This window comes from Gekko japonicus, unplaced genomic scaffold (assembly GCF_001447785.1).
Source record: "Gekko japonicus isolate JY-2015 unplaced genomic scaffold, Gekko_japonicus_V1.1 scaffold931, whole genome shotgun sequence".
In the NCBI taxonomy this organism is placed as follows: domain Eukaryota; kingdom Metazoa; phylum Chordata; class Lepidosauria; order Squamata; family Gekkonidae; genus Gekko; species Gekko japonicus.
In genome coordinates, this window is record NW_015167566.1 from 120,747 (window position 1) to 135,174 (window position 14,428).

The window sequence follows — 14,428 nt, forward strand, 5'->3', positions numbered from 1 at the left end:
TTCCCCCCCCCCCATAACATTCCTGCCTAAACTGGAATGGTGGGGGGATTATGGGAGTTTGCAAAGCCAGTTTTAAAATAAAAAAGAAGCACAAGGATCACAGCAGAAGGAACCCCCCCCCCCAGCTCCTACCTGTGATGATGACTAGGGAAGCTTGACAGACCTGCCCTCTGCTTCCTGCTCTGAGGCAGCCCCACCCTGAGCTCTCTGCCAAGAGGCAGCCCCACCCTCTGTTCATTATACTCCCACGTAGCTCAAGCTGAGAACAGCGAGGTTGGGCAGGGGAGGGGGGAGAAAAGAGAGCTGCACTCCTGTGCCAGATTAAAGGCCTGGGTGAGCCGGTTCTGGCCCGTGGGCCGCAGGTTTGACACCAGTGGCATAGTTCAGTTGTGCACCACTAGTTAAACTGTACCTGGTAGAGCTTGTGGTACTCGAAAAGTTGGCAACTTTGCTTCTGCTTCATATATTTTGTCTTATTTAATCATGCTTAAGAGATATTAGAATCCAACCTTTCAATATCATAACTTGCATACTTGATTTGCTTTCTTTGAGTCACTAGTCCTCCAGTGGTTGGGAGATGTGTTCTGCTTGTTCAGTGCATTCTGCAGAGAAGTTGTGTGTTCTCTGCCTGTAACTTCTTGAACAAGGCTAGCAGAATATCATTGAGTGCAGTGTGTGACAGGGAAGGATTTTTATGTTGCAAGACCTGAGCAGTGGAGCTGTAATGTCATTTTGTGGGATGTTTCTTGATCTTGCTTCAAGTTTCAAGTTTCCTTTCAAGAAGGCCAAGCCATCCAGTAGTAGGTGTGGAAATCAGGTTTTGTCCCCACTGTAATTGATGTCCCCTTTATATTTGTTCCCTGTAGGAAGGAGTGGCAGGCATGAACTTGCATGCAAAAAATGTAAATAAATTTCACCCAGGAGACAACTGAAGTGTCAAATAGTTTCTCCATGCCCTAGTTACGAAGAATCAAGGAAGGTGTTTTTTTACCACATTACAGTGTGGAAAATTTTGGGAGACTGAGATGGATCATTAAGAACTGTCTTTTATTTAGATAGGGAACATGGCCTAAAAGGAAGTGATAACTCGTTTTATCATCTTATTGTAGAGCTTTTTGACAACTACATGCAGCAAGATGCACATGAGTTCTTGAACTATCTGCTGAATACAATTGCTGATATTTTGCAAGAAGAAAGAAAGCAGGAGAAACAAAATGGTCGTCTACCTAATGGCAGCATTGACTGTGAAAACAATAACTGCCCCCCAGACCCCACGTGGGTTCATGAAATCTTTCAGGGAACGTTAACGAATGAAACAAGATGTCTCACTTGTGAAACAGTAAGTCTTTTGTGTACATCGCTCTTATTTCACACACTTCTCTTTAGAATAACCATTATGATTTATCACTTTTGGCTAAGGTCAAGCGTGTATGTGTAATTACGGTTTTATAGCCTAACTGCTTGTGTAAAACGGCACCTCTGATAACACTCCTTCATCTGTGTTTTTATTATTTGAAGCTCCTAAGTTATCAATAGACAGGAGGACCTGGTGTGATGTGGTCGTGGAGAGTCGGACTCAACTGTGCAACTGAACAACAACAACAAATGTATCAATATGATAGATGATGGGCTTATTCATATTCCTGGAATCCTAGTCCTAGTACATTTGTTATTAGGTCATATTGAATGTATACTGAGTAATCCACTTTGACTCTTGCTGAGAAAGGCAGACTGAAAATATAGTAAATAATGAAAGAGCTGAGCAAAGTGGATGTGAGACCAATTCAGGTATTACCTATGTAAGTATTCAATACAGGAGAAAACACAGAACTGTTCATTTTACAGTGTAACTCAGTGGAACAATACAGTGGCTATTTACTTCCTTGGGACACTTCTAGCTCATGTTTCTCCTGTTAAAGACCCAAAGATCTACACTGTTCTGCTGGTGTGGCAGTTATGATGTGGGATGGGAATGGGACTTTTGTCGACTCCCTTATCCCGCTGCAGACCCCCACTGTGTCTCCCATGCTGTTGCTGAGAGTCACGTGACCCCTCAGGAGCAGAATATCAGTAACTCAGTGGGCAGCAACAGGTAGGGAGAAGTCCTGCTGTGCCAGTTCCATTCTTTTTGTGGTGTTTTGAATCCAACCTCATAATAAATAACAGCTGGGTTTTTAAAAATGAAATCCTGTCTATTTAAAACAGATACATCTTTTCAAAATCATATATAGCTGCTAGCCCTAGGCCCTCTTGAAATGTCTTATCCAAATATTTCCATTTGTGCCGAGTAATCACAAACTGAAGTATTAATTTTGTGAACAAATGCTAATTAGGGCTCCAATTAAAGGAATGACACAGTTTCTGAAACTTCTCTGTATTAATTTATGGATAAGTAGCAGGGGTCTTCTGAGTACTAGCTGATTTTTTTTTTTATTGTCATTTGCTATAGGGGAGAAAGTAATAATAAAAGATATGTGTTTCACTTTAGTGCTACGTTCTCCTGGAGTTATACTTGAGTATTTGCACCTGGGCTTAGGCTAGTGGTGGGGGATTTGCGGGGCATTCCACGACATCCCCAATGTGATGATGTCAACCAGAAGTGAAGTCATCACACCAGGGACATTGTGCAGGGGATGCTCTGGTTTAAGGGCAAACCTCTATGGTAAAACCAGTTTTGCCCTTAAACCAGAGCATCCTCGCACAGCGTCCCCAGTGTGATGACATCTCTTCCAGGTGATGTCATCACATCAGGGACTTCACACAGGGACGTAGCTGTTAGGAGTGGGGGAAAGCCCCCAAAACCGGGGGAACTCCCACCCCAGCCTGGGGACTGGAAAGCCTAGCTTAGGCCTTTCTATTTAATGTTCTATTGCCCACGTTGCTGGGAGGGCGGGGTATAAATTGAATTAAATAAATAAATAAATAAATATTGGTCCCCTGGTTTGTCTGCAATACTGATATGATTGCTCCTTGATGCCCCCTCTAACTCAAGATCTATTCCCTTATTTTCCACAGAACTTCAACTGATGGCAATAAAATAACTTGTCCTCATGAGTGTACCTCATCCAAAGCTTTATTGAGTGCTTCAGAAGCAGGGCCGGTCCAAGGTGTTTCTGCGCCCTAGGCGAGGCCAGCTTGTGGCGCTTGCACCCCCCCGAGGTGATGCCAACCTTCTGGTGGGGCCTGGAGACCTCCCAGAAACATTCCTGGGAGGGGGGGTGCTGGGCGCCACAAGCTAGCCTCTCCTCTGCCCGGGTCAGCTTCCCATTCGCCTGGCCAGAGCCCCGGCTCGAGCAGTCCCCGGGGGGAGGGAGGGGGTCTTCCTTCCTCCCTTCCCTTCCCTTCCCTTCTGCCACAGCCGGAGCAGGAGAGAGGGGTGGCCGGACGGACCCACAGAGCTGCAACAACCCGCCTCACCAACTCCTCTCCCACCACCCCCCAGCATGAGTCTCCCTCCCCTACCCCCCTGGTGGGTGGCCCGCTTGGTGGCCGGCGGGGAGCAGCAGGAGCTTCTGTGGGCCACCCCCCACCCCTCGAGGTGCTGCCGAGCGACCCCCCCAGCCCAAGCTTCACCCTAACCCCGCCGTGTGGTGGGTCCCCCCCCTCTCCGGCAACCCCTGCAGGTTAGACGGCTGGCAGCCAGGAAGTGTCAAGACGGGGGGGAGGGGAGAAACCGGCCCAGGAGCCCCCACCCAGCTTGCGCAGGGGGCCCCAAGCCACCCTGGAGGAAGGGAGGAGGAGCCCAGGCGCCGGGGAGGAACCCGAGGACCCCCCGGCTAGTCCCCTGCCACCGCCGCCGCCCCCCCGCTCTTGGCCCCACCTGGCCCACCTTGCAGGGTGGCTGTTCTTGTCGTGTGGGGGGGATGAATCCCGGCAGGAGCCTCCTCCTCCTCTGCGGTGCCTCCCGGAGCTCCCACTGACTGCCTTCCAGCGGTTCTGGGCACTTCGCGACTGCCATGTCTAGCTGGTGGTGGCGGTGGCGCATGCCCAGTGCGGCTCACTGAAGCTATGCCTCCCCCCCGCATCCGTTGCTCGCCCACCCGGGTCACTGGCACCAGCAGAGGGTTGGGGGCTAAGCCGGAGAGGGGGGACGGGGGCCCTCCACAGCCACCCCCACGTGGCGCTGGGGTCCAGTTTGGCGCCCTAAGGGCTGGCCCGCGCTCTAGGCAAATGCCTAGTTCGCGTAGCGGGTGAGCCAGCCCTGTTCAGAAGTCATAAAGTAGCAGTGTTGCAATGGAACATCTAGGGTGTTTTCCTCATGGGAATAGGCTTGTGTGTTTCCCCCACTGCTGCTGGTATAGCTCAGTAGCAATGGGGTGTCTATATGACAGCTTTTTCATATTCTCCATGTACCAGTCTGCTGGCAATAGCCATCTTTATTCTTGTACTATTGGGGCTTTTTGAAGATTTAAAAAAAAAATAAGTAGCTGCATATTGTGGCCATTGCATGATTATTATAATGTTGTAATAATGGGTGTATCAGGTTCTTTAAATTCCCAGCTTTCACTTTAAAAAAGCAAATATCTGGCCCCTTTCCTTGCTGAGATATATGGGGAAAGGCATTTATATACATGAAAAAAATGAAAGGTGGGAATTCAGAGAACCTGACATATGGATTTTAAAAACAATATTCAGTTTTTAGTTTTGAACACACACACCCCCGAAGGGGGAGATGGCTGCTATGGGGATGAGGGCAAGGGAAATAGCTCCCACATGGGTGGGACTGGCAAAATCTGCTCACACAGCAGCTACCCAGCCTTTGCTGCAATATTTCCCAAAACTTTGCAGCAAAGCAGGTTTGGGAAAGATCATAGAAAAGCTGAACAAAAGTATGGAGGTGCATAGAAGCACCACACTGCTGTTGCAAAGCAGGGAGAAAAAACTTCCAGACAACACTGAGCCCAACGTAGATAACAAGCAAGTTGGTGCTGGGGCTTTTTGAGGTTTTTTTTAAAAAAAATCAGTAACTGCATATCGTGGCCATTGTGTGATTATTATAATGTTGTAATAATGGGTATATCAGGTTCTTTAAATCCCCAGCTTTCACTTTAAAAAAGCAAATCTCTCGCCCCTTTCCTTGCTGAGATATAAGGGGAAAGGCATTTATATACATGAAAAAATGAAAGGTGGGAATTCAGAGAACCTGACATATGGATTTTTAAAACAATATTCAGTGTTTCGTTTTGAAAAGGCCTCCCTCCCCCCGAAGGGAGAGATGGCTGCTATGGCGATGAGGGCAGGGGAAATGGTTCCCACATTGGTGGGACTGGGAAAATCTGCTCACACACCAGCTACCCAGCCTTTGCTGCAATCTTTCCCAAAACTTTGCAACATTTGCTATAGGGGAGAAAGTAATAATAAAAGATATGTGTTTCACTTTAGTGCTACGTTCTCCTGGAGTTATACTTGAGTATTTGCACCTGGGCTTAGGCTAGTGGTGGGGGATTTGCGGGGCATTCCACGACATCCCCAATGTGATGATGTCAACCAGAAGTGAAGTCATCACACCAGGGACATTGTGCAGGGGATGCTCTGGTTTAAGGGCAAACCTCTATGGTAAAACCAGCTTAAAACCATAGAGTTTTGACCTTAAACCAGAGCATCCTCAGCGTCCCCAGTGTGATGACATCTCTTCCAGGTGATGTCATCACATCAGGGACTTCACACAGGGACGTAGCTGTTAGGAGTGGGGGAAAGCCCCCAAAACCGGGGGAACTCCCACCCCAGCCTGGGGACTGGCAAGCCTAGCTTAGGCCTCTGATCCATCTCCAGTGCCTAGCTATTGTGGAACTTTCTATTTAATGTTCTATTGGTTCCCTGGTCTGTCTGCAATACTGATATGATTGCTCCTTGATGCCCCCTCTAACTCAAGATCTATTCCCTTATTTTCCACAGAACTTCAACTGATGGCAATAAAATAACTTGTCCTCATGAGTGTACCTCATCCAAAGCTTTATTGAGTGCTTCAGAAGCAGGGCCGGTCCAAGGTGTTTCTGCGCCCTAGGCGAGGCCAGCTTGTGGCGCTTGCACCCCCCCGAGGTGATGCCAACCTTCTGGTGGGGCCTGGAGACCTCTCAGAAACATTCCGGGGAGGGGGGGTGCGGGGCGCCACAAGCTAGCCTCTCCTCTGCCCGGGTCAGCTTCCCATTCGCCTGGCCAGAGCCCCGGCTCGAGCAGTCCCCGGGGGGAGGGAGGGGGTCTTCCTTCCTCCCTTCCCTTCCCTTCCCTTCTGCCACAGCCGGAGCAGGAGAGAGGGGTGGCCGGACGGACCCACAGAGCTGCAACAACCCGCCTCACCAACTCCTCTCCCACCACCCCCCAGCATGAGTCTCCCTCCCCTACCCCCCTGGTGGGTGGCCCGCTTGGTGGCCGGCGGGGAGCAGCAGGAGCTTCTGTGGGCCACCCCCCACCCCTCGAGGTGCTGCCGAGCGACCCCCCCAGCCCAAGCTTCACCCTAACCCCGCCGTGTGGTGGGTCCCCCCCCTCTCCGGCAACCCCTGCAGGTTAGACGGCTGGCAGCCAGGAAGTGTCAAGACGGGGGGGAGGGGAGAAACCGGCCCAGGAGCCCCCACCCAGCTTGCGCAGGGGGCCCCAAGCCACCCTGGAGGAAGGGAGGAGGAGCCCAGGCGCCGGGGAGGAACCCGAGGACCCCCCGGCTAGTCCCCTGCCACCGCCGCCGCCCCCCCGCTCTTGGCCCCACCTGGCCCACCTTGCAGGGTGGCTGTTCTTGTCGTGTGGGGGGGATGAATCCCGGCAGGAGCCTCCTCCTCCTCTGCGGTGCCTCCCGGAGCTCCCACTGACTGCCTTCCAGCGGTTCTGGGCACTTCGCGACTGCCATGTCTAGCTGGTGGTGGCGGTGGCGCATGCCCAGTGCGGCTCACTGAAGCTATGCCTCCCCCCCGCATCCGTTGCTCGCCCACCCGGGTCACTGGCACCAGCAGAGGGTTGGGGGCTAAGCCGGAGAGGGGGGACGGGGGCCCTCCACAGCCACCCCCACGTGGCGCTGGGGTCCAGTTTGGCGCCCTAAGGGCTGGCCCGCGCTCTAGGCAAATGCCTAGTTCGCGTAGCGGGTGAGCCAGCCCTGTTCAGAAGTCATAAAGTAGCAGTGTTGCAATGGAACATCTAGGGTGTTTTCCTCATGGGAATAGGCTTGTGTGTTTCCCCCACTGCTGCTGGTATAGCTCAGTAGCAATGGGGTGTCTATATGACAGCTTTTTCATATTCTCCATGTACCAGTCTGCTGGCAATAGCCATCTTTATTCTTGTACTATTGGGGCTTTTTGAAGATTTAAAAAAAAAATAAGTAGCTGCATATTGTGGCCATTGCATGATTATTATAATGTTGTAATAATGGGTGTATCAGGTTCTTTAAATTCCCAGCTTTCACTTTAAAAAAGCAAATATCTGGCCCCTTTCCTTGCTGAGATATATGGGGAAAGGCATTTATATACATGAAAAAAATGAAAGGTGGGAATTCAGAGAACCTGACATATGGATTTTAAAAACAATATTCAGTTTTTAGTTTTGAACACACACACCCCCGAAGGGGGAGATGGCTGCTATGGGGATGAGGGCAAGGGAAATAGCTCCCACATGGGTGGGACTGGCAAAATCTGCTCACACAGCAGCTACCCAGCCTTTGCTGCAATATTTCCCAAAACTTTGCAGCAAAGCAGGTTTGGGAAAGATCATAGAAAAGCTGAACAAAAGTATGGAGGTGCATAGAAGCACCACACTGCTGTTGCAAAGCAGGGAGAAAAAACTTCCAGACAACACTGAGCCCAACGTAGATAACAAGCAATAGCTGTTTAAGAGCATTTGTTTATAGTATACTAAGCGAATGTCTTTCTCCCTGGTGGACGTATTGCCATTACAAAAGCCAAGAGGAAATCCAGAAAAGTGTTCTGTCTGTGAGATTAGTGGAAAAGAAACCAGCCTTTTCAGTTTTGATTCAAATTATAAAATCATACTAGGGAAAAGATTGTATTCCATCAACTGTCTTTCACTGTACCAACAAGACCTGCTTTCAGGATTAATTGTTATGATTATCTTTATAACTAGCACATTTGTGGATCACTTTGAGTCCATTTTTTAAAAAAATATACTCTGTGGAAGGAGAAATGGGTAAGAGCTTTTTTTGTCAATTTGTAGATAAGCAGCAAAGATGAAGATTTTTTAGATCTCTCTGTTGATGTGGAGCAAAATACTTCAATTACTCACTGTTTAAGGTATGAGGTGTATGGCTATCAGACTCTTGATTCTGTGCTTTCTTGCATGACTGAAAGTTCATTTAAGAGATGAAGTAGTTAAAACTGCATGCTTTGTTAGATGAATCTAAGTTTGTACTAAGTGTAGCAAGCCTTTGCATTTCACGTCTCAGCAGACTTAGTGCTAACCAAACTGACAATTAAAGATAGATCCAGGTGGGGTAGCCGTGTTGTTCTGAAGCAGCTGAACAAAGTTCAAGCCCAGTGGCACCTTTAAGAACAACAAAGTCTTATTCAAGGTATAATCCACACGAAAGCTTATACCTTAAATAAAACTTTGTTGGTCTTAAAAGTGCCACTGGGCCTGTTTTTTGACCATTAAATACTACATTCGTATTTCCTCTCCTTTGAGACCAGTGTGTCAATCACCATTTATTGAATTTAAGAATGGAATGTCCTTATTGCTGTGGATAGTATCTAGTTTTGTTGGAGGGCTACAGATCAACTGGTATAATTGTGTACTAGTCAAGTGTTCGTTTCTTGCATTTTGATGGGTGTTCTTGTGTTCTAGGGGTTTCAGCAATACAGAAACCCTGTGCAGTGAATATAAATATTATTGTGAGGAATGTCGCAGTAAACAAGAAGCACATAAAAGGTACGAAAATGTATATATGGATGTTAGAGTTTGTTAGCAGGTTATCCAAACAGCTCTACCTGTTTTCTGTTCTGTTATCAGCAAGGATAAATATTTCTGTAGTGCCCAAGGTGTGACTGGAGCTTAATGAGACTGCTTGTTTAAATACGTTATTTCTGCCTCTTACACAGGTACCTAACTTTTTCAATTTTGTTAAATGTTTTCATAATATTTTTAGATCTCTTCACTTTGTCTCCTCCTTCCCTGTTGTCCTTCATTTACAAATGTTGTACTTCTACACTGGCTTATTCTGACCAGTGTTATTCCAAGTAAAATTCACATGGCTGAGTAAAATGTTTTGAGATGGTACCAGAACATGATTTTGTCAGTGGAAAGAAATTCTAAATTACACGAATCCAAAGGAGGACAACTTTGAATGTGTTCATCAACTGCCAGTCTGTGTAGTGGCTCTTATTCTGCGCAGTGACTTGAAAGGTCATAGGTTGCCATAGCCAGTCTTCAACTGGTCATCTGTGACTCACTTACAGGGTCGTTTAGCCTCACCATTTTCTCAAGTACTTAAGGAAAACTAGAGGAGATGAGAGAGCAGGAAATGTGAGGAAAGGGGAAATTGAACAAATATGGTGGAGAAGAGTCAGGTATAGTAAAAGAAATTACACATTGCAAGTTAAAGTCTATCTCTTTTGCATTTTTAATGCATTTCTGCATCCCCAATATGCTACTGCAGCTTTAGTACCATTTCTTAGAGTGTTTGTTCACTGCATGCCCCAGTCAGCTGGGGAATACAATGATGTCAAGGTGCCATGTATCCAGTTAGAATTTAGCTATGTGGCAGCATGGCTGAAGGCAGGGACACCTTCACTCTGAATGGGATGGGTTTCTTAGAATGCATCACAGTTGCCTATTAGCATTGCTTTTTTTCTGTGCTTTTCTGGCAATTTCATTGTCTTCCAGTGCTGCATTGCAAGACTTTTGCTCCAGTCCAAGACTAGTTGGAGCAGACTGTGAATGGGGCTCTGCATCCGATTGCACATCCCACTGAAAATCACATGGTGCAGATGAACAACATCTACATCTTTTGTTTGTATACTTAAGACATTTCTATCATCCCTCTCACCCCAGAGGACTTGGGGTGGACATGATAAAACAAAATAAAAAAGACAACAAACTAAAAACAAACCAACTCAGAATTAAAAATAAACTGCATGTGGATGCTGTTCATTTGCTATATGTAATGTTCGTAGGAGGCATACTTGGATGTGCATTTCTTTTTTATTCTACCTAGCCAGACTACTGTGTGAGAATGGGTCACAGTGGGGAATGCATCATTCATACCCCTTGGGAGCAATATCTCACCCTTCTGTAAACCGATATATAAAGTTGTCAAAACGAATAGGTGCTTTTCAAAGGGGAAGAAAATATTAGCAACATGAACCCACCATTTCTGCCAGCACTGCTTTCAAGTAGCAGCATACCTGAGTATTTAAGGGAGCTGATCCTTCAGAAGCTCTATCCCAAGCTCTCAGACCACTTTTTAATCATAGTACATAATAAAGTTGATGCCTTGCTTTGTACTATATCCACTGGTCCTAATTTGAGTTCGACATTTGGAAGGAGTACGGCAACACTTACCAGGTCTGCCTTGGTGGCCCTGATTGGGCTGAAAGGTGGGGTACACATTTTTTTAAATAAATGATTTTTATCAGGTTTACAGTTTTCTGCAGTCAGAAGGTGATAATGGCTAAGAATTTGTTGATTTAAGTCCATTTTTGGAGGCTTTGTACACACTGTCACAAACTTGAACTGTGATTGTGTTTTGTATATTAGTATATTGATTTACTTTAATTTATTTCAGAATGAAAGTGAAAAAACTACCAATGATTCTAGCTCTCCATCTGAAGAGATTTAAGTACATGGATCAGCTACATCGATACACGAAACTATCTTACAGGGTAGTGTTTCCCTTAGAACTTCGACTGTTCAATACTTCGGGAGATGCTACTAATCCTGACAGGATGTATGATCTTGTGGCTGTAGTAGTTCACTGTGGAAGGTAATAAAATCTGCGTAACAGATAGAGGTAACATGGTACATTACTGCCATCAGTTCATAGACTGATAGTGCTGTCATACTTCAAAAACCCCTTGATGGCATAAAATGTATAGTTACATTGCACCACTGGTTTGGGGAGTATAAATGAGATGAAGAAATGCAATAACTGCATAGCTGTGTCACCGTGGGCCAGTTCTTAACTTACTTGTATGGTGTTGTTTCTGCTTCTGTGAGGTCATATGCCACACTACTCCAGTAATGTTTGAATGCAAACGTCACATAAAATGGGCAGTATGGCATAAGATCCTGCAGCCCCTTGCTGTATATGCTCTGTAGGTTAACAGAGTAGTGTGGGAAGCAGCAGCACTGCTAACGTAATACAGTAATGTGTGGTAAAAATGTTCCAAGTCCTACCCCCCAGCAACATTTCTAAAATGAAGGCTTGTATTGGTGTTAATTCTCTTGTTTTAGTGGGGGTGGGGGTGTCAGGTGGTTGGCACATTTCCAGTAAAGTGTAAACTTCTCTACTTAGTTAACAATAGGGTTGCCAAGTGCTTTTTGAGCCGCAGCAGGGGACTCCTGGCTGGCGGCTGGAGTGCGCACGCACTGCACGCACGTCACCCGGAAGTGACGTGACGATGCCGGGCGCGCTGGGGGCGGGGCCACGACCATCTGAGGGAAAACCATAAAGTTTTCCCTTGGATGACCGTGGCCCCACCCCCAGCGTGCCCGGCATGGTTGCGTCACTTCCAGGTGACGTGTGCACGTCGGGGTGGGGTTCCCCCCGGGGCCCGCTCAGCCGGCGGCGCGGAGCGGGCCTCTGGGGTGGGGGTTTCCCCACCCCCCAGGGGGACTTGGCAAGCCTAGTTAAAAAATATACATCTGTATTTAAATCTATGTATATCATATCTGACGTTCCGGCTCCCACATAGTTTCAGAATTCCTAAAGTGATCATTGCAATACATTGTGAAATCTGTCTCCTAACTAAGACTGGTAGTATTGTGCCAGGAAGAGCAGCAATGAGGCTGGCTGCTGGCTGTACTTTACTTGCAGTTCGTGCCAGCTACACTGGCTGCCAGTGTCCCTCTGGGGCAAATGCAGAATCACACTATCTTTTAACTAGTTTGTTTAGATGGTATTTTTCTCTGGCTTTGAGTATTACATTTGAAGAGCGGCTCTGAATGGTCTGATAAATACTACATGTACACTGTGAGGAGTATGATGACTAGTCCCATCAAGGAATTTTTTTGGAGGGGAAGAAATAGGAAATAAATGACAAGACTCCCCCACCCCATTCCATAACCTTTTAGGCGTTTTGAGTAGGCCAGTCCCCTCCCCACACACACACTGTGTTCCTTTCTTTTTTTCTTTGACTAAGCATTCCAAAAGCAGCAAGCATGCTCAGAATTCAAAAACTGAGTTTTTTCCTGCATCATTAGGGAGTTCTCCAAGTATGCCAAAACCCAGCCTTTTTACACAGGTGCTTCCATTTCACTTCCTTCATGCTAGGCTATCAAAAATAAAGTCTGGTAGATTGAAATCCAGTAGCATCTTAGAGAGCAGCAAGATTTCCAGAGCAGAAAATTTTGAACATCACTGCTCCCTTTGTCAGTCAGCTGGTATAGGAAACAAGTTGGGGTCCTGTTAAGATTTGCTGGAGAATGGGGAAGAAGGGATAAAATCAGGAATTCATCCCCATCCTCCCCAAGATTCAGAGTCATGTTTTTCTGTGTACCAGGTGAGAGACTGTCTTGCCCAGCATATAAAAGTTCTTGCCTTGCCCATGGCTGGTAGTTTAACAATGATTCACAGTGTAGGAGTATACATCAAGGAATGTAGCTATGAAAATGGCTACAAAAATGCAAAAATATTTATAAGAATAATTATCAAATTGTCATTGCATATAATCCACAATATCACAGTAAGAAGCATGTACATTCACTGCTTACTAAACAAAAGATGGTACAGTCTCTAATCGTCGGGCCTGGCTTTGTTGCTTTTGTGATTGGCTAAAGTTGCCCGCTTAATAATTAAGTTACAGGAACAATGATGATATCCCTTTAGTGTGTTTGTGCATCTCAGTGGTCAATGGCCATGATGAGCATGTTTCCCTTCTTTGCAGTGGACCTAACAGAGGACACTACATTGCAATAGTGAAGAGTCATGACTTCTGGTTGCTCTTTGACGATGATATTGTAGAGGTAAGGACGGTGGTAAATCTAGACACAAAATATCTTTTGCACTAGTAGTTCAGGAACCGGGCTCTTTTTTGGCCAAAAAATGCTGGCTGTTGATATCTGTTTTCCAAAGCTTTGTCTTTTCTTCTATTCAATAACTACGAGGAGCCTTTCATAATAGCAGTCTCTGAGCCTGTAAATTGTCTCGTTTATTGCAAAGTTGAAAAACTTCATAAAACATAATAAAATTAGGATGGGCTTTGAAAATGATAACCATTCTGTTTTCTTACAGAAAATAGATGCACAAGCTATTGAAGAATTCTACGGGTTGACAACGGACTCCTCTAAAAACTCTGAGTCTGGTTATATCCTCTTCTATCAGTCTCGGGACTGAATAGGATCTGTGGTGAAGATGGCTTCATTTCTGGCTGTTGTGGAAAGGAAAAAAGCACTGATTCTTTTCTTTTTCTTTCTTTCTTAATTTTTTATTTTTGGGGGGTAAAAGGAATGCAGGGAGTCAAAGGGGTGGCAGCACGGTTTGCACAGGACAAAACAAAGATTTCAACGAGGCTTTTAAAAACTCTTCATATCATGTTCATTTAATTTCGCTCAGGTTTCATGGTGACAGTGTGACCCACCACAATTGCCCAGTGGGAGCCAGTGACAGCTAGTCCTGTAAGGGTTTGCCACCAAGCAGCTGAACTGTATCTTGATTTGATCCAAAGTCCATGTCAGTGGAAGCACTTTCCTATTCTCCAGAATACTTTGAATTTTGGCCAGTGTTGCACCAAAAGCAAGTGCAACAGAAGCAATATAAATCTGACATACTAATTCACATGCTTATTTTTTATTATGAGAAGTGCAAATTATTTGGGGGTTTGTTTGTTTGTTTGTTTGCTAATACTCAGTTCTAAAAATATAATTTTTCCTGATTTTCCTGCATGCCTAAATTAGAGAGAGTTAGCCTAACAGTTGCCTTCCTGGCCAGAATAAATTAATAGAATTCGATATTTAAGCTACAATCAAGAAGGCAAGTATGTTTTGCTTCCTTTAAGAAGCTTACATTACAGTAATATGTACCTCTATGATTGGGAACAGTTTGGGCTTTTAAGCTTCCTATGGGGAAGAACTATAGCTTATTTTTATTTATGCATTACTGTAACTTCCGGAGGTTGTATATTTTGTATTCTCCTCAATTTCAACAAGTTTTGGAACCTAGTTTTGTATATTAGCTTGTATCAGATTTGAATCTTATTTCATTGTTCATCAAAGAGAATTATTTCAACTCTTACTAAGATACCTTCAGAATCTAGGAAAGAGATGTGATTTTTATCTC

General features: G+C 45.7%; 1 protein-coding gene across 2 annotated transcripts in view; it reads left to right on the forward strand.

Moving 5' to 3' along the window:
- USP12 (ubiquitin specific peptidase 12) overlaps positions 1–14,192 on the forward strand; it is a 34,554-nt gene extending 20,362 nt beyond the window's left edge. For both annotated transcript variants that reach the window (XM_015413832.1, XM_015413833.1), the window contains 6 exons: positions 1,110–1,339; positions 8,152–8,228; positions 8,779–8,862; positions 10,718–10,915; positions 13,038–13,116; positions 13,385–14,192. In XM_015413832.1, coding sequence (XP_015269318.1) covers positions 1,110–1,339; positions 8,152–8,228; positions 8,779–8,862; positions 10,718–10,915; positions 13,038–13,116; positions 13,385–13,486 — 770 coding nt within the window. In that variant the 3' untranslated portion in view covers positions 13,487–14,192. The remainder of the gene's footprint in view (positions 1–1,109; positions 1,340–8,151; positions 8,229–8,778; positions 8,863–10,717; positions 10,916–13,037; positions 13,117–13,384) is intronic.
- The last annotated feature ends 236 nt before the right edge of the window (positions 14,193–14,428 follow it).